The sequence below is a fragment of the Macadamia integrifolia genome, chromosome 7 (genome assembly GCF_013358625.1).
Source record: "Macadamia integrifolia cultivar HAES 741 chromosome 7, SCU_Mint_v3, whole genome shotgun sequence".
Taxonomy (NCBI): domain Eukaryota; kingdom Viridiplantae; phylum Streptophyta; class Magnoliopsida; order Proteales; family Proteaceae; genus Macadamia; species Macadamia integrifolia.
In genome coordinates this window covers 10,977,134-10,998,145 of record NC_056563.1, presented here as the reverse complement: position 1 = coordinate 10,998,145, position 21,012 = coordinate 10,977,134, and the positions used below count along the sequence as shown (strand labels likewise).

The 21,012-nt window shown below is 41.0% G+C and overlaps 1 protein-coding gene across 1 annotated transcript in view; it reads right to left on the bottom strand.

Moving 5' to 3' along the window:
• LOC122084974 (DDB1- and CUL4-associated factor homolog 1-like) overlaps positions 1–21,012 on the bottom strand; it is a 60,173-nt gene that overhangs the window by 32,248 nt on the left and 6,913 nt on the right. Inside the window, exons 2-11 of the mRNA XM_042653382.1 lie at positions 9,163–9,244; positions 8,935–9,051; positions 8,649–8,827; positions 7,615–8,542; positions 7,434–7,531; positions 6,922–7,345; positions 6,193–6,792; positions 5,913–6,092; positions 5,232–5,801; positions 4,079–4,189 (exon numbers count right to left, since the gene is read on the bottom strand). Coding sequence (XP_042509316.1) covers positions 4,079–4,189; positions 5,232–5,801; positions 5,913–6,092; positions 6,193–6,792; positions 6,922–7,345; positions 7,434–7,531; positions 7,615–8,542; positions 8,649–8,827; positions 8,935–9,051; positions 9,163–9,244 — 3,289 coding nt within the window. The remainder of the gene's footprint in view (positions 1–4,078; positions 4,190–5,231; positions 5,802–5,912; positions 6,093–6,192; positions 6,793–6,921; positions 7,346–7,433; positions 7,532–7,614; positions 8,543–8,648; positions 8,828–8,934; positions 9,052–9,162; positions 9,245–21,012) is intronic.

The following is a 21,012-nucleotide window of genomic DNA, read 5'->3' as shown; positions in this document are numbered from 1 at the left end:
AGGATTTGTCAGATGAAGAAGTGGATGAGATGAGTGAAGAGGATATTCGTGATGATGAAAACATTGAGGATGATTATGGCATAGCTCCAGATGATGCAAGCCAGCAACAAAATGCAGTTGAAGAAGAAGATTTTAATTTAATTACTGATTTGGATTGAAAGTCTTTGAGTCTTAGAACTTTGACGTATTTTGAGTCTTTAAACTTTAAAGTTTTTTGAGTCCTTGAACTTTTAAGTATTTGACTTTCTTTGTTTACTAAATTCTTAGCATTTTAGTTTATTTTATGTTTTAGCTTCATTGAAGTTTAAAGTTTTTTAGAATGATTAAGAATCCCCAGGTTAGTCACTTCTCATCCATTTAATTTGGCATCTCGATTTTTACTTTCGATGTATTTTAATTCTAAGTTCTTAATTACTTCTTTGACAGGAGTAGAAATATAGTGGATGACCTTAGGGCTTAGGCACTCATTATGGCATCATAGAGGTAAGTATAATAAATACTTGTATATTTTATGTCTTCTTTTCTTTATATTTATAATTTTGTTTCATAATTATGTATTTATATTATATGTTAATATGTTAAGATGATTGATGATTGAATATTGATGATTCATGATTGATGATTGATGATGAATTGATGATGAACTTAGTTTATTCGCTTTATTGATTTGTTTTCTTGATGAATATCTTACATTGGTATGAATATAAACATTTAATATTTATTTAGCATATGAGTAATAGGATTTAACTAGTATCTGAGTCAAATAGATTGGTTTTATAAAAAAAAGTACACAAGAACGCTTTAGTCAATAAGGCGACGCTTTATGCCCGCCTTATTGCTAAGGCGCTCCGACAGGCCCTCAAACGCCTTAGTCGCACCAGCGCTTTAAAAACTATGGACCCAAGTATTTGACAGGGAGGGAGCCCAAAGGAATGCCCGAAATGCTAGAAAGGGTGTTCCTGGCTTCAGGAAAAATACCAAAGAGAAAGATGTTGGACTTAAGGAGGTTGATTTTGAGGCTTGAAAGGGCTTCAAAAGAATGGAGGGAAGACATGATGGTAGTGATGGAAATGGTGTCAGCCTTGGAGAAAATCATAACATTGTTGGCGAAAGCCAAATGGGAGAGATGGAGGGATTTGCACTTAGGGATAGGGGAGATGAGGTGAATTTCGGTGGCGGATTGGATAGGGCGGGAGAGGACTTCAAGGGAGAGGGAGAAGAGGAGAGGGGAAAAGGGGCATCCCTACCGAATACCACAGCCAGAGGGAAAGCAACCAGCCGGGCTGCCATTCAGAAGGGCAGATAAGCAGGGGGAGGAAAATGCAGGTACGGATCCAATGGACAAAGGAGGTAGGGAATGACATGTGGAGCAGGACATGAAGCAGGACATTAGAGATGAAATCCCAACTTAATGTGTCAAAAGCTTTATGGATATCAATCTTAAGGAGGGCAGTCGGGGAATGATTCTTACGATTCTGCGTCTTACTACACTACGACACCTCTTCAAGGGGAGTCTTCTTCCATTATGGAAGATGTACCACCTTTTGAACTTGCAATCCCTGTCAGTGTCCCGTTTCAGGGGGGATTGACACTCCTACTTCGGCTCGGCCAGAGATGTCTGTTTATAGCCACAAATAGCAGACTCAGACCACTACACATCCAGCACCTAACCTACCACGCAAATTGTCAACTCTTGAGCCTGATTTTGTCCCCTCAGACCCAGGTAATTCTCTTTCCCCTTCTGTTGATGTTCCAGTTGGTAGTGTCGATCTTTCTCTTGAGTTGCCTATTATTGTTTGTAAAGGCACTAGGTCTTGTACTTCACATCCTATTTCTAAAACTATTTCTTCGGCTCACTTTCTCCATCCTACTATAATTTTGTGTCATCTCTATCCTTTGCGTCTATTCCCCATACTTGGCAGGAAGCAAATGCAGACTCACAGTGGCAGGCAGTTATAGTTGAGGAGATGCAAGCTTCAAAGAAGAATGACACATGGGATCTAGTGTGTCTTCCCACACAGAAGAAAATTGTTGGTTGTAAGTGGGTCTTCATAGTGAAATAGAAGATTGATGTCAACTGCCAGGCTTATCATAAAGGGCTTCACTTAAACTTATGGGATTGACTACCAGGAGACGTTTGCTCCAGTTGATAGGATGAACACAATCCGTGTTATCTTATCTTGTGTTGTCAACTTGGGTTGGGATCTTCAATAGCTGGATAAGAAAAGTACTTTCCTTCATAGGAACTTGAGGAGGAAGTATATATGGACATTCCTCCTGAGTTTACTTGCTCTAACACCTAAGGGAAATAAACAAGCTAAAGTGGTCATTATATGGGCTGAAGCAATCCCCTTGTGCTTGGTTCGGGCGTTTTCACAAGGCTATGATTACTACAAGCTACTCTCAAAGCAATGCCAACCACACTCTGTTCATTAAGAGATTTGGTGGGAAGATTGCTATCTTGATCATCTATATAGATGAAATTGTTGTTATTACTAATAAATTTGGCAAAAATTGATCATCTTAAGAGATACTTGAGTAAGAAATTCGAGATCAAAGATCTAGGAGTGGCATTGAAGTTGCCAAGTCTTCTTGTGGAATCTACTTGTCTCAACGAAAGTATGTTCTTGACCTTCGCACTAAGACAGGTATGATGGATGCTAGCCAGCAGATACTCCTATCAAGGCTAATGGTCACCTGATTAGAAAGTAAGGTGATTCTATGGACAAGGGGAGATATTAGAGATTAGTTGGGCACTTGATCTACCTTTCTCATGCACACCCTGACATTGCATTTGTAGTCAGCATAGTTAGTCAATACATACATAATCCCTACTTGACTCATATGGAGGTTGTGTTGCGCATTCTCCGTTACTCGAAATCTGCCCCAAGACGTGGCATCCTTTATTCTCCTCATGATCACCTCAGGGTTGAGGCCTTCATTGATGGTGACTGCGCCGGTTCTCCTGATGACCATAAGTCTACTACTGGTTATGGCACCTTTGTTGGTTGTAAACTTGTTACATGGAGGAGCAAGAAGCAAGTTGTGGTTGCCCAGTCAATTGCTCAAGCAAGAGTTCTATGTTATGACACATAGCATTTGTAAGCTCCTACGGTTTCATGGTCTCCTTACAGATTTGGTTGGCCCTGCTACCCTTCCTATGAAGCTCTTTTGCAACAGCAAATCTACCATCAGTATTGCTCGTAACCCTATCTGACATGATTGGACCAAGCATGTAGAGATCGATCAACACTTCATCAAAGAGAAGCTAGATATGGGTCTTATCATTGTGCCTTTTGTTCCTATTAGTGAACAACTAGCTGATGTATTTACTAAAGGTCTGTGATATCTATGCACCAGGTTGAGGAGAAGTGGTGTAATAATGGGTTTTTAGTGAAGTTGTTAGAAACCAAACAGGTCCTTAGGCCCTTTAGAGGTTTAATTGCCCTTGTAATATTCTAGAACATTCTCTACATTATTATAAATAAAGAGGGTTAGTGTCATGTTAGACACGAGTCATTCCCCCATCCAACAGTTTGTTAACTAGTATATATCAGGCTGGATTATGTACTGTGTTTACATTCCAAGCACAGTTTAACCTGATCTTATATATAGTGTTTCCCTGATGTTGGTAGCTGCTCTATACCGAGACTGATGTCTGTGTCTGAATTGGTTGTATTTAAGATCCTATTCTAGGGTTGGGTCACTTTTGACTTGGCCCTACATCACCCCCCACCTCCAAAATAATTTATATAAAAAAAAAAAGTTTGCTTTCCTCTTTGTTCCTATATAGTGTAGACACTAGAAAAATGTGACTTCACAAATCTAAGAAATAAGTCAAAGAACATGTTATCCACTACAACCTCAAATCATGGCCCACCTAAAAGATGACGCGTTTGTAGTTCAGCAGAATTTATTGCAGAATCTTCCGGTGATGAGTGAATAGTAAACTAAACCTGACCCCAAATGAAGTTAGGATGGCATTTCCCCAACAGGCATGTCGCTCACATTTTGTCACGCACACACACACACATATAAGCAAGTTGAAAATCTGAATGTAGGGCCTAATGATGCTTACCCCAATCAATTCTATTGCCACATGGCCAAGTTCTGTGTGCCACCTGCCCTGCTCTGAACAAGGCATCTGGTTTCCTGAATCTCGAATTAGCTTTGAAAGTTTTTTTCCCACCTACAACACCATTTCATATTTAAAGATACAGATCAAAGACCCATCTGAAATATATACAGATATTCACACAGTATTCATACAAAATCTTTTTTTTTGTTTTTGGGAACAAGCAACAAGATGATGAAATTTATTAGAGAAGAAAAAGCAGACAAACAACAAAACGGGTGACCAAAACAAAAGAAGCTCAGCAAGGAAAGCACTACAGAGAAACAGCAAGAAAGCCAACCAGGAACATTAAGAGACAATAGAACCCTCACAGAACAACACGCTACACACACACACACCCCACCCGCACTGCAAGTCTACAACCCCAATAAAGAACTGGAAATAGAGAAACAGAGGAAAGAGAACCCACCCCCCAGCCAAAGTTTTTACAAGACACTAGTGTAGTGTAACTAAAATGAAAAAATTATAGTTCCACAAAAATTACGAATATTAATTATATCAACATTGGAATGCAGTCTATGGATTTCATAGAAAAAGGCATAAACCAACTTTTAGTCAAATACAGACACTATAACAGCAGTATGTTCAAAAATGGTTGCCATGTTCACAACTCCAAAGGTAACTAATCTAGAAGAGTGACACTTAGAAATATTTATCACCTAAATAACCATAGACTATATACATAAAACAACTGTGTCCTTGAAAATTTTAAATTTATAAGACCATCATGAAGAGTCCTTTTCACGTTAAACTTTTCTTGTCTCAACCAGTGCAGAAAGCAGAAAGTTTAAATCCAAATGACTATACATGTATTCAGTTGAAATTAATAATTTCTGCTTCCATCAAGGAAAGCCAACTACACACACCCCTCCCACCCCAACAAAAAAAAGTGACAGGCAACCCAAAATCCAGTCATTTTATTAATAGAACCCCTTTTCCTTAAAATCATCTGAGCAAGTGCCACCCATAAGAACTGAATTTCCCATAACCAGCTTGCAGTATGAACAAGCACCCAGTGTTGTCATCCAAAAAAGAATAGTGATCAGAGTAGAAGTATATTACAAGGTAGCAATTTTGGTATTGGACCATCACTCACCTGAAGCATTGTCAAAATATGTGCAATAGATTCATCTCTGGCTAAACCAAGCAAGACTCGGCACGCAAGAGCCCGTATACAGTCACGAGCACCAGGAGGTGTGAGTATGTGAGGATGGAGAAGATGCAGAAGAACTTTTATTCCATTGTGTGCCCGAACAGCCTCCCTTGCCTGATGATAGCCTTGTTCCAACTGTGCAGCAAGGCCGGCACAACCTGCCCCAGGACCTAAGGATATCCTACGATCTCCCACCACCCTAGAAGTGACATTAGGAACAGCCGCTTGTGAATTACTACTGGAAGCTGGCATACCAAACACTACTGAACAACCACGTTCTGCAACAGCGAATTCTCCATTCCACTCCCTGGACTCATTTTGAATGGGCAAAGAAACATTTCGGTCTAAGATATTTCTTTCAGCATGTCTTCCTCTATTCTCCACAGTAGAACCATTTGAGGCTTGAATTGAAACAGACTGCTGACCTTGTGGAAGCACAGCTGGCTTGTTACTAATTGAAGGTGGTGGGCATACAAGATTAACCAACACATTGAGGGCTGGCTGAATAACCTGCTAAAACAAAATAAATCGATTCCAAAAAGAATGTAAAATCATAACACCAACTTCAAAAGCCTTCTTGCAGCATCCAAATTCCAGAAAAATATTGACAATTAAGGTCTTTACCTCTGGATCTACATAGCCAGCACCATTTGCTGCATCCAAAATAACTGCCATACCAACACGATGATTGCTCAATGTGGCATTTAAAATCATTTTATGGCTGTAAGGCACCAATGTAACAATGTGAAGAACACCCAATGCATATTGAGCTAAGTCATGCAAGTAGCGGTCAACAGCTGGGGCCTAAGTAGAAAAACTCAATCAGTCACTCAACTATGATAAGCAGGAAAAGGAGCAGGGAAACAAATGAAACGAAAAAACAAAAGGATTGGGAACCACATACTTGACACAATTCCAACATAATGATATGCCCATTGGAGACTAAGAACTTATCCACTGCAAGCCAACGAGCTCTTGCAAATGCATGACCAAGCTTCCGATCCCGCTGTATTTGCAGAAACACGGCATCCACGGCCTCATTACTGATGTCAAGTGGCTTGTAGGCAGCCTTAGCACTAGTAATATGCCGGATGACACTTCGATTTTTATTAGGACGAATGGAATCCACGAGCAATATAAGGTGAGCCCTCAAGTATTGCCGAAGTGCAACACAGGTGTGATAAGCTACTTGCTTCTCTGATGCGGTCAGCACCTCTGCAGGTGACTGATCATTTTGAAGAGACCCCAGAATAGACAGACTGTGTGTCCCAGAATTACCTCCTGGTCTGACCGAGGCAGCACCATGTAAGAGATTTAGAAATTTCTGCAAACCATCCTGTGCATCAAAAGAGTCTACAACTGCTCTAAAGACAAATGCAGCAGCAAAAAAAACAGCAGCATTTTTCCTGGCTTGATCTCGTGGACACTCAAGAAGCTGGAGAGATAGCTCAACCACTTGATTGACAATATCAGGAGGAAAAGCACATACACGTTCCATGATTCCCTGTAAGAATATTACAAAAAAAAAAAAAAATCTTTGGGTTCAGAAAAGACCAGGATGCAGTTATAAACTTCATAAGTAAAAAAAATGGAACTCTTAAGAATCATGTAGAACTATTATATATGCATTCACCTGAAGAGAACCAATAGTAAATAAGCAGGATGAAAGGCCAAAGAAAGTCTGAGAAACTCTCGGGACTGCAAGAAGTTTTTGCATGCCACCGCGATCAACCAATAATGCAGCAAATTTACGGTGAGCAGCTAAAGCACATATTAGTTTCAGCACATCAGGCAGAAGCATTGTGATGTTTGCTGTCTCTCTATTTTTGGAACTCCTTTGAAGTAGAGCTAGGCAGACATCAACTCCCTTTTCATGGAGAACAGGGCCCAGGACTTCAACATATCCACCAAGTATCTCAAGACATTGAATACAATATTTTTCTCTCAGCTGTGCAAGAGAGTTATTATCCAATACAAATGATCCTTCTAACTCCTCATCTTTTTCTGGTTCTCTGGCCATTGAATCAATTGAATCCTCATGGAGATTATTTGAGCTCCTGTCAAACAATCAAAATAAGTATAGCCAACATAAACGCACACTATAAAGGCATAACCAAAGAAAATACAAGAGCAAGTTCCACTTACCTTGAGACCTCAGTTGCATTAGCAGCATCTATAACAGTGGATGCTGCTTTTGAAGCAACTAGAACTGCAGCTTCTTCATCATTTGTACTCTTAAATTCCTAGATAGGAATGGATAAAACTAGCATACTTATAAACAGTAATAATAATAAAAAAATAAAAAAATAAAACCATCAATACACACCTCTATAGCAGCACTCTTCACTAGTTCAGCAGCAGCATCACCAGCTGCCTTAATTGCCTCTGCAGACGCATTGGCTGCTCTGGCTTCAGCTTCAGCAGCTCGAACTGCTTTCGTTACGACATCAGAGATATCCCTTGCGCCAACTTTGCATTCTTGGAAATGATCATCGTTATCCTCTCTTGCAACAAATCCATTAGCATCAATTCGGCATGAAAACTTTTTGGCATCAGAAAGTCTTTTCACATCTTGATTTCTTATTTGATTCCTCTCCCTGACAGCCCGGCTTTGTCCTCCTAATCGTATTCCAGATCCTGGAGGGGTCAACACTCTGTCATTGTCTACAACTCCTTCATTAGCCCTTCCCTTTCCTCTAATCCTTGCCCATCCACGGTTTGTTCGGCACCTTGAAGAATCATCTCTGATATTCTCCTCACAATCCTCTTCTCTCATGGATCTACTTGTACCATATCTGTCACCAAATTTGGCTTTCCCATCACAATTTTGAATTTTTTCCTCACCGAGTGGTCCAACATCTTCTTCATCAACGTCAAACACATCAACCCCCTCAGATAAATCATCTGCATATTCTCGGGGTGATTCCCCATCATCATCCCAACACTCTTCACCACGCGCTTGTCTAATACTGATGGTTTTATCATGATCCCTCTCACCACTCTGATCATCTAAAAATCCTTCATCCACTAACCCAGGACCATCTAATTGAGTGGCATCCAATACCTGCCGGAACCTACCCCTACATTCTTCTCTACCTTTTATGGAAGAAGCACCAGATGTGTTCTTATACTCTGTCCGATAAGTTGAATCTTTTTGACTTGTACTTGTTTCCCCAAGAACCCTTGCGCGAAGATAACGCACAAGCTTGGCCGACAATCCAGATGTCAACACATCTTCGACCACTTGATCACCACTGAAATTATCATTAAGGGAAAAAAAAATCAAAGACAAGAATACAAATAAAATAGGAGAGACCACAAACCAGTGAGAAAGATGTTCAGGCACTTCAGGGTACACACCCAGATAAGCATACAGCGAGAAGTCCAGTAGCATATGTTCTCAACATTTCAGAATCTGTGGGTGTATATTTCCCTGAATCATGCATTCCATTGTATTCATCACCAAAATGGCCAACCTTATCATCCAGCACCCAGCTTTTGATGTTCTCTAGGACAGCATCTTCAAAGACATGAGGATACTGTACTCATTTGCAGATAATCCACTTCACCCGTAAGTCAAAATAATCAAAGATCATATTTGGCTCACAATGAACATATAAAGCAAATCAGAATTAATGAGATTTACCAGCCAGGTTGTCGAACAGCTAAGAAGTAGCCTTGCAGAAGCCGCACAGATGCTGGTGGAGTATCTAGTTTCCGTAAGAAGCTTAGAAGATATCAGCTCAAAAAAATCATCATTCTCCTGAGAGAGTACAGAGGGGAGAGAGGAAAAAGTCATCAGGTAACTAAAACAACAGACGAGCCAGTAAAGACAATATGAATTCCAATATCACAGAACTTCGAGGTTTCTTACCCGGACCAAGTTCCCCAGCCTTCCAATACTATGAGAAGCCCGTCCATTAGTGACCAAAGAATGACCTGACTCCTCCATGTATCTGAATTAAAAAAAAAAGGTCAATCACAATGAAGTTTCAATGATGACACTAATTCAGGAATATTAAAAGAAGAACTTATGCCATCAACAACTGTTTGGCTAATCTTAAGTCCATATGCTGCCATGTGGGAAAGTGACAACCTAACAGGTAAATCAGAGAACATGAGACAACAAAAGACGAACATTGTTCCTTATCTTGCAAATGTGTAAGGAATCCCCAAGTTAAACTTACATGACAAATGTAACGCAAAACCAGAATACAATGAGCATGTTCAATGCAAAAATACTAGGGGCTTTATTGTAACAAACAACCAACTGAACACAGAGCATCAGTACTCCCCAGATAACAATAAGGTGTGAAATTAGAGTTATCCAGTTGTAATTCCTGCATTTTCTAATAGACAATAGAGATAGCTTTTGGGAGCCAAAATTAGGATGGACAGCCAGAGGCCTCCTCCTTTGCCCTGTTGCTGGAAACTAGGGTATCTTAGGGATCAGCAAGAAGTGCCTCTGTTTCCAACTCCCCTTCTTCTGTGGCATCAAAGTGGATACCCTCTCCTCTAAGCTACAAAGGATGAATAACTGAAACTTGGCTTCAAGGCCTATAACAATAGGGCAGAACAGAAAAGAGGAATAAGCCTTTTTTAAAAAAAATTCTTCAGTATGTAACATCTGCATGACTCTACCGAAAAAGCTTAGCCAGGACTCTTCCCATTATACAAGTTATGATGCTTTAAAATTAGAAATACTGAACTTATTCCAAACCATGTATTAACCCCTCCTCCCCAATAGCAAAGCCAAGCCACAAGTGACTCAACCCCAGAACGAAAGTGGGTAGGTTCAGAAAGATTAATACTAGCATAAGATCCATAGCATGTTGTATGTCTCTCATCAATGGTTAGCTTGTCAGGCAAATCATCAGGTACTAAGTCTGCAGAATCAGAAAGTAACCCCATTATAGGTTTGGAAAGTTAGTTTGATTTGCAGGCAAAACTTCCTTAGTAACAATTGCCAATATTAAGCCCCTTTTTTCTCTGGTTGCTAAGAACTCTTGATGAGGTAAGGCTAGTAGTCTTTGTTCCATATGCCGCCCCTTACTTGTACTTCCTCTTTCTTGTCGTGTCTTGCCTTGTGGAACAGACCTTCTTTTGATGGTTGCTTCAAATCTGTTGTCGCTTTGCTTGGGAAGCCATAAGCTTTGGCTTCATAATGGGAATGTTGAGTGGATTCAGCACTAAAGGCTTTCGCTTAAAATCAAAGAAGCACTGACTATTGGTGCCTCCCATATCGTGCATCCAAGGCCATCCAAGTAGAACATCTGTCAACACCATAGGTATGATATCACACCATACATCTTCCTCATAACCTGAAATCTTCAAAGGCACAAAACAACGTTGGTTAACTTCCAATGCATCATTGTTAAGGAGTGATACCTTGTATGGTTGTGGATGTGGTTCCAACTTCAGCTTCCCTTCAATAAAGAAGGCCTGTAACACTACATTGATGCAACTTTCATATTCCACAGTGACTTGTGCAGTTGACGGTCCACTATTCACCAAGGTATAAAAGATGCAATGGTGTCGCCAATCTTCACCTTTAACTTCCACGACAAGAATTCGAGTAAAGACATTAACCTCGTAGATATCGACATCATTACCATCATCTAGGGCATCAGTGTAGTCCTCTCCCTCAAGGGCAGTCATCATCTAATTGGTGCTCACATATTAGCATCTCGGGGTTGGATTCAATAGCTGCGATGACTGAATTTGATTTACCCCGTTGTAGACAAAAGTTTGCGTAGTGGCCAAAACCATTACAATGATAGCACTTAGTGGCACCTCTGACCATAACCATAGGTGCCTTACACATATCTGATGAAGCTTGTGGAGCTCGGGTAGGGAATCCACTTGGCTTATTTACTATGAAGTTGTCCACCGCGTCTCCAAATTGTGGATTAAAACATCGAGGGCTGATTTGAATCAATACTCCGCTTCAAGTGTCTTCTCAAAACAATCGTTCAAACTAAGGATTTGGGTCACATCCATCTTGTCACGAATATCAGTTTGTAATCCCAATTTGAAACGAGATAAGAGCTGAGTGTCTTCTTCATCTGTCTCGGTACATGAAAGAAGATCGTTGAACTTATCCATGTACTCCACTATCCTGGACCCTAGACAAAGGATGTTAAGTTGACCTTGTAATCTTCGTTGAATGGTTAAGGTTAGGTACTTCTCTTTTAGTAAGTCTTTCATTTTTTCCAAGTTGTAGGCACTTCTCGTCGACGATACAACTAGTCTTCTTGAGTGCACCACCACTCCCTTTTTGTCCCTATTAACTCGGTACGGGCCAGCTTCATCTTTCGTTCCTCCGTTTAGTCGTCAAGAGCACACAACCAATCACAAAATATGTATGGGTCATGCTTCTTGTTGTAATCCTATACTTCCAGCTTGACCTTATGCTTGTCATCAGATTGTCATGGATTTGCATCACGATCAGTAGTGTAATCACAATTGAGAGCTGGTGTCTGTGTGGTTCTTTGTGCTCGTCGAGGAACACAATTGACAGAATGCTGCTTTCCCCCCCTTTGTGCAGTGTAAGAGTCCAGACGCTGGTCCATAGTGGATAACATTTCGGTCAACTGTTGAACAACCTCAGCAAGTGAAAGGTTAGTAGCTTCCAGAGTTCACAGCATTAGAACTCACCTCAGCCATGGCTCTGATTCCATTAAATGTAAACCCAAGTCACAAGTGACTCAACCCCAGAATAGGATCAGACACTAATTTCAGACTCAAGTATATGATTTATCACTCAACAATAGGTAACAATACATTGAAGTACCCCTTACACCCTCTAACAATACAAGACAATAACGCAGAATATCCTGAGTCAAAAAATAACCCAAACAGCAGCTAAGGCCCTGATTGGTGACACACTCAATTTCTGATTCCAGTGATTTTTGATTCACTGGAGTGGAATGAGAGTGGAATTTGGTTTGGTTGTGCGGTCTGATTTCATGCTCCCATGAATCAGACCAGCCTCAAATATGCACCCAGAGCAAGTTTTGAGGAGCATTCATTTGGTGATTTTACAAATTCGAATCACTTCTACTAAATTAAAAGCCACTTAAAAAAAAAGGGTCAAGCCCGATGATTTCTTGAAACGAACTATGAGCAACCGGAGTCGTGAGGAGGAACTTCGAGCAACCTCTAAGTAATACCTATTTTTCTTCTGCTGCAACCAAAATGGTGGCCATAGAAACCTAATTCGAGTTTTGAGCCCTAATTCTTCTTCATCTTCTTATGGTCAGCCAAGCGACAAATTTCTCACAAATCAAATCCATTTGAAACAAAGAACAGCTAGCGTACTTGTTTACATAGATGCAAATAACCCTAGGGTTTCAATTGTTCAACTGCTCTTTTCTTACTGAAATGGAAGACAGAATAATGCAGAAATAGGTTACAAGAAAACTACCCCAACAGTTTATAACCCCAAACAAGACAACTCAAGACTCTAAGCTAACTTTAGAATGCCCAGAATTAGACTAGAAGAACAAGAGAACATAAAACAGAAATAGGACTAGGAAACAAGGGAATAAGACCAACAAATAAACCCCCAACGGTATAATAGCAATGCAGCAGCAAAACCAGCCCAAAACCCAACCCGATAAGAGAGAGAAGGACCTGCAATAGGGCTGGAGAGAGAGAGATGCGGCCGGGTCTGTGGGGCTCCAATTGAGCTACAAACTTGGTCAATTGTAGGGCCTAGGGAGGGTACAAAAAACCTCAAATATGAAGAGCTTATGACGGCTGGTTTGAGAGTTATGCACTTTCTTGATTTTCAAACCTAGGAGAGAGAATCTAAGAGAATTCTTCAAGAACTGTACTAGGGCTGTTTGGGCAGCAACAAGAAGAGGATCGAGTGATCCTTAGGTGGTTGTGAACACCCTCTGAAAAGGCCAGGCAGATCCGAGATCAATTGGGGAAGGAAGAGGAGATCGATCTCTCTCTTAATTCCTCCATGGGTGCTGGTCGGTTCTGGCTTTTGAAGTTCTGAATAGATCTAATTTTCTTAGGATTCTTCAATTTCAGTAAGCACTAACAATACTAGTAAACTGAGAATAGAGAGAAAAGAAACAAGACAAGTGTGGGTGGGATTAGCTATCTCGGCCCAGAGCATCTCACCCACAGCTATCCTGGTTGTTTAAGCAATTGACTGCAATCATTCATTATTCAAACCTGAGAATTTAGAGTACTTTGGCTCCTCTATATATAAAGGGCAAATTAGCAGTCATACCATAACTAAGAGTTAGACTCCAAGTAGGATTAAACTAGAACTCCACCATGGAGTAGGAAACTAACTAGTCATTCACTAATAGGGAAACCTAAACTGACTAAACTGAAATAACAAAGGAAATAGACTCAAAACACGACTCTAACTAAACTAATGAATTAAATCCCGTTTTTCTACTTTCTATCCATATTTTAGGCCCATTAAAGAGACCCATTACAAAGAAAACCCATGGGATAAAAGGCCCAACACATACATAACTCAACCCAAGGCTTATTTACAATAAAATAAACTCATTAAGTGACTTATCTACATCAACTCGCGCTCTCTCAGAAAAAATTTATCCTCGAATTTTGTAGTGTGAGGGTGATTATAGCATGGTGCACATCCATCTTCAAGCCGTAGAAAAATTCAGGTAGCTCTTTGATAATAAAGATGCAGTCTAGAATGTGAAAAGCTCGATCTTCAAGATACTTTAATGGGATGACGAACTCCACATGCTCAACCTCAAGGTCTTCACATGTATCCATAAGGTCATCTTCTAGCATGTCCTCTACTCTCTCTTCTTCAATCATAGGCTCTTCAAGTCTTTTGTCCCTATCATTCACAATCTCCTCAATAGTTTCATCAACCATTACTTCAATCTCGAACTCTTTAGGATCTTCCGCTTGACTGTCCATAATCACCACAGTTGTTGTAGCACTAATCTCCTTGGGTTCAATCTCTTTGTCACCATTATGACCATATATCTTTCAATTTCATCCACATGAATACCACTGATAGGAACATCAATGACCAACACTTTCTCAACAATAGAAATCATGTGACAAGTGGGTGGCTTTTGGAAATCTAGTGGAAGGAAGTACATTCTCCGTTCATGTTTTGTTAGATACATGCCCGCCAACTAATACTCCATCTCCTCCCAAGTTCTAGGCTCACGCCCTTGAACTTGAAGTTGTCTTTCACGAATTCTCCATTGTATTCGAACACAATCACTCATCTGGGAACATGCATATTGGAGTCTGTGTCTATCAAGTTGCAGTTGTCAAAGTACGCGTCCAATTCATGCACTCATTCAAGGAATTCCCCATGAAAAATAACATGGTTGAGCATTAGATTGGGCAACAGTAGTCTCGTTCAGTTCTATGATTTGTTGGTCAATAACATCTTCCTTGCAACCAATGCTTTGAGGGTTTTCATCACATCCTCCAGTGAAATTTGTGGGAGCTTTCTTCAACCATAGCTCTGATATCACTTAATGCAAAAGTAGGTTACAAGTAAATTACCCCAGCAGTTTATAACCCCAAACAAGACAACTCAAGACTTTAAACTAACTTTAGAATACCCAGAATTAAACTAGAAGAACAAGAGAACATAAAACAAAAATAGGACCAGGAAACAAGTGAATAAGACCAGCAAATAAACCCCCAAGGGTACAATAGCAATGCAGTAGCAAAACCAGCCCAAAACCCAACCCTATACGAGAAAGAAGGACCTGCAATAGGGGTGGAGAGAGAGAGGTACAGCTGGGTCTGTGGGACTCCAATTGAGCTGCAAACTTGGTCGATTGTAGGGCCTAGGGAGGGTATAAAAACCCTCAAATATGAAGAGCCTCTAACGGCTGGTTTGAGAGTTATGTGCTTTCATGATTTTCAAACCTAAAAGAGAGAATCTAAGAGAATTCTTCAAGAACTATAGTAGGGCTGCTTGGGCAGCAACAAGAAGAGGATCGAGTGATCCTTGGGTGGTTGTGAACACCGTCTGAAAAGGCCAGGCAGATCCGAGATCAATTGGGGAAGGAAGAGGAGATCGATCTCTCTCCTAATTCCTCCATGGGTGCTGGTCAGTTTTTGGCTTTTGAAGTTCTGAACAAATCTGATTTTCTTAGGACTCTTCAATGTCAGTAAGCAGTAACAGCAAGCACTAATAGTAGCAGTAAACAGAGAATTGAGAGAAAGAAACAAGACAAGTGTGGGTGGGATTGGCTATCTCGGCCTAAGCATCTCACCCATAGCTATCCCGGTTGTTTAAGCAATTGACTACAATCATTCATTATTCAAATTTGAGAATTTAGAGTACATTAACTCCTCTATATATAAAGGGTAGATTAGCAATCATACCATAACTAAGAGTTAGACTCCAAGTAGGATTAGACCTTACATAATAGGAGTTGGACTCCAAATAGGACTAGACTAGAACTCACCACGGAGTTGGCAGAGCGCGCCCCTGATAATTGCGTTGTTGTGCCTGGCCTGTGAGGGCTCTCAACCACATGGATAGTTCAATATGCTCATCAGCACCTGACCCAAAGATGTGGATCATCCAAGGCACATTAGCATGGAGTAGGTAACTAACTAGTCAGTCACTAATAAGGAAACCTTATGAAGGTTAACATTCATAAGGCATTTGACTCAATCCTCTGGGATTTCATCTCCTCTGTCCTCCTTCAAATGTCGTCCTTCCCACCTTCCTTTGTTCATTGGGTTCACTCCTGCATTTCCACCCCCCGATTCTCTGTCCTCCTCAATGGGAGCCCCACTAGGTACTTCTCATCTGCAGTTAGCATCCGTCAGGGATGCCCCCTCTCCCCTTTCCTCTTCTGACTTGCCATGGAAGTTCTCTCCTGCTCTATCCAATGCTCCACTGACCACCACATCATTCCTCCCATCCCCAAGTGCAAAGCCCTCAAGCTTATCCATCTGGCTTTCGCTGATGATCTCATGATCTTCTATAAAGCTGACCCGACATCCATATCTAATATCATGTCCTCCCTTCGGGCTTTTGAGTGCCTTTCTGGCTTGAAAATCATCCTTCTTAAATCCAATCTCTTTCTTTCAGAAGTCTCAGATTCCCGCCGAGCTCACCTGCTTGGCATCTCTGGATTTGCCCTTGGGACTCTTCCCGTCAGATATTTGGGTCTCCCCCTCATCTCCTCTCACCTTTCCCCCCACCATTGCTCTGCCATTCTTGACTCTATCAGGAAACGGCTTCACCTTTGGAAAGGCAAGCTCCTCTCCTATGCGGGTTGCCTTGTTCTCATCAAATCTGTCCTCCAATTTCTCTACCTTTATTGGTCGGGCATTTTCCTCCTCCCTTCTTCCACCTCCAAAGCTATTGATTCTCTCCTTTGTGCCTTCCTTTGGAAAGGGAATGAGACCACTCGCTTCCTCCACCCCATGAGTTGGTCCAAAGTTAACCGCCCCAAATTTGAAGGAGGTCTGGGTCTTCGTAAAATCAAGGATATTAACGTGGTTGCTATCCTTAAGCTTATCTGGAAAATCATCTCCAAGTAGAAGAGCATCTGGGTCTCTTGGATCTACTCGGCCCCCTAAAGTGAGACTCCCTCTGGACTGACTCCCCCTCTGTTGATGCTTCTTGGATCTGGAGAAATATTCTTGACATCAGGTCCCTTGCCCTCCCCGCTATCTCTTGTTCCATTGGCAATGGTCTTTCCACCTTGCTCTGGCTAGACTGTTGGCACCCCACAGGCATTCTCCTCCCCCTAGTCTCCCCTCGAATCATCTCTTCTATTGGTTCGTCTCGCTCTGAAATAGTTGCCTCCATCCTCTTACCCTTTGTCTGGGCACCTCCCCCTCTCCCTCCCCCCTTGCCGGACCTCTGGTCTTCCCTCCTCCATCCCTCCTGGGCACCGAGGAATACAAGATTCCATTAAGTGGCTTCCTTCTCCTTCGGGTCGCTTTTCCTCTGCCTCTGCCTGAAATTTTTCCTACTCCAAAGATCCTCTTACGCCTTAGCGTAATCTCATTTAGTTCAAAGGGCACATCCCGCGCCATAGCTTTATCGCTTGGCAAACTCTTTCCAACAGTCTTCCAACTCGGTCTTTCCTTAACTCCCATCACATCCAGGTTCCCCTCCCCTATTGTTTGTGTTGGCATGGTACTGAAGATGTTAACCATCTTTTCTTCTCTTGCCCCTTCTCTACCTCCGTTTGGAAGAAGGTCCTCCATTCTTGTTAGCCCTCCATCTGTCCCATCCTTCCCCTCCCCCACGAATGGATCTGAGTAGACATGAACTATAGTGGCTCCCCCATTTGTGACACTGTTGGGAAACTTACATTTTGTGCCACCATTAACCACCTTTGGATGGAAAGGAATCTTCGTATATGGACTACCAACTCCCGCTCCTTGGAAGGGATTTGGAAGGCCATCTATTTCGAGGTTTCCTCCAAAGCTAGATCTCTTATACACCGCCCGGTTCGTGACACCCCAAGGAACAGGCTCATTGTTGTCTCCTAGTGTCTTTCTTCTTCTTTCACCTCCCCCCCCCCATGGTTGTCTCCCATAGTTAGTGCTTGGGCTTGTTTGCCCCTTATGGTTTGGTTCTCCCCCCCCCCTTTGTGGATTTTGTAGTTTTGGTTTTTTTTCTGTTCCCCTTAGGTTCGCTTTTCCATTTTGGCATAAGCCCCCCCTTTTTTCCCCTTGTATATTCTTTCTCTCTTGGTAATGAATTATTTATTCATCCAAAAAAATGAACTGAGAGCGGAATATCAATCAGGCCCTAAGGCTCTCTTTGGTATCATTTTTTTTTTTTGGCCCCAAAAAACGTTATTGGTTGCATTTGATATCATTTATGGAGCTTGTTCCTATTTAAAAAAGATTGAAAACACACACACACACACACACACACACACACACACACACACGCACACACACAAAAACCAAAAATGGGTCTTGACCCATTTAGGTGTTTTGGCCATAAACAATTTTGGCCATTTATGCGCTCATTGTTAATGAGCATGCGCTTATATGTCCCACCATGTCCCTGCAACTCCGTTTCACCCTCGCAGCCAGACGAATTCAGATCTGATTAGCTTCACTGTCTTTCTATCTATCTATCTATCACCTGTCGTGGTTTCTAGGTATCGTCCATGTGTCCATTTATGGTCCATCCAGAACTCCATTGGAAATTTTGGGGATAACATCACAATATGTTGTTTTTTCTTTAGATCTAATTGAATTATTGTCAAAGATTGGTGGATCTGATTGGTTCCTTCTCTATTGATATGGAACTCAAATGTTTGTGGAGCATTTCACGACTTTCACATTGGTTTGTACTTTTGTTGGATCTCTGACTTCGTCTTGGACTTGAGTTTGGCTTGCAGCTGCCGGCTGGCCCCTACCCACGGCCCTGTGGTGCCTCCTCCATATGCGGCTGGCCAGCAGCTAGCTAGTCACGGTCTGGCTGGCTGGTCAATTGAAAAAAAATATATATATATTGTTGTGTTTGTGCGGCTGGGAGAAAGGTTTGGTGAAGAAGTTAAAGAAACCCTTAAATGAGAAAAAATCACAAACAAAAATGCTACCAAACAGAGCCTTAAGAAAACCTATTGTAGGGCATAAGATAGGGTTAGATCAAAAGATAAACTGATTTCAAGAACAGTGGTAACAGGGGATGAACAGGGCTAATATTACCATCGAAGGATTTAATGGGAAGAATCAGTCCTCAAAATCTCAGGTCAAACTGATGCCCAAATTCTGAGATCTCTCAATTCTTGATTTAGGGTTCAATATGGAGAATTCTGGTATTAGACAAACCAGCACTCAGAGTAGCTTCAAACTCCAATCGAGTGAGGGTTCTTATTTGAGGATTTGATTCTCAAAACCTCAGACCCAACAGCCCAAAAACTGATGAGATCAATGGCCTTAAAAGGTTTCAGCAAGAAAACCTCAAAACAAGAACCGCAAGTGGTAGAATCCTTCCTTCAGTCAGCAGAATATCAACAGCAAATCGGTACTATTCGATGGAGATAACAGTGACAATAAGCACTCAGCAGCTTTAGCAGTGGTCTCGGTTAGACTCAGTTGGTCAGAAAGTAAGAACTCAGATCAGTTGGAGAAAGAGAATATGGGATAGGCAGTCTTTCTTAGACTAGAGCATCTCATCCAAGGTTTCTCAGCTCACTGCATCTCACAGGTTTTTTTGCACAAAGCAAGTATACCTTCATTCATAAAATCATGGGGATGAGACTAAGGTCCCCATTACATTGAGTGAAAACTTTCCAAAAACAAGAGTAGAAAGTACTAAAATAGGGAAGTACAAGAAGCCTCTAACAAAGGAATATTGAGGCTTGCTCACTAAGATAACTAAACTCTTAACAAAGTACATAAAGGCTGAAACTAAATTAGGAAACAAATAACAAAAAGATAATTTGTATCTCAGCCATTCTCTTCCTGCGATTTGGCTTTCCGATGACTACATTACCCCCCCCCCTTTTTTTTTATAAATGACAAATGCAATATTGTTGATAAAAATAGGTAACAGTACAACCTCCAAGGGGAAAAATGGGACTAATTCACCCCCACAACAGAACCACATGTTGATGATATAGATCAAAACATGGAGGAGGACCAGAATATTCCCAAAAAAAGGGTTTCACAAGTTACTGTTTATGTCATCAGTACCATGAGTTGCTGTTCACGTGAACAGTAACAGAAGGAGACATTTCTGGAATGTGACAATTGTTCAGTCTTGGCAGCAAACAATAACAGAAGCTAATCCTTGACAAGAAAGATCGATTAGGAGCTTCTAGTGTGTTTAGTTTCCTTTTTGCGTTGATTCTTCTTGTACAAGGAAGATCTCTTCTAGAGATTTTCTTTTCTTATTAGTTTCCCTTTCTATTTCTTTCCTTTTTTTCATGTAACTTGCCCAAGCACATGAGATAATTTTCCTTTTTTACAGTTTGTTTCTATTTTCCTACTTTCTTGGGAGGCAAATAAGTCATGCCTATATATTGTAATAGATTCCTAGAGAGTCTCACACGATGAAGTTAAGAAAAAAGAGAGCTTTGGCTTGGAAGCTGTGAGAGGCCATGGGTGAAAGACTGGAGTCTGAGAGAGACTACCCTACCCCTCATCTTTTCTTCTCTACTTTCCATTGTATTCTCCGTTTCTATTTTTTTGTTTTGAGGTGCTGGCTAGCAAAACTGCGGCTGCTCATTGAAGAACTAGCAATCTTCCTGTAGAGTTGGTTCTTGTTAAATTGTCTCTACATTAGTTGACTTCCCCTCCAAACAAATCAAAAGCTTCTTGACCTTCCAAAACTCTATAGCTTACTAAAATGCAACCACTAAAACAACTTACTAATACTTTAAGCTACAATCTAATTTTTTCACGCATTTTTCCAGCTTTCTAATTCCTGATCTAAACTTTAAGAAAAGTAGAAAACTGAAACAAACTTTCAGTGGAACCTGTATACTCCCTAATTTTATAATAGAGTACACATATAAACCCCAACAAAAATGAAACTAACTCCAAGCAGATTACGCCTATAAACACAATTTTATTTTATCAAGTAATATAACCCTCCCACCCCACCCCCATGAACATGAAAATTTTTACCTAGAGAATTACCAAAATAGCCTTGGTGCAGAGGACTGCATTGCTGCTCTAGCTAATTGTCCACCCTTTCCAAGTGTGATTTCTATGTTATGTATGGCTGTGCCTAATGGCATATAGGTTGAAG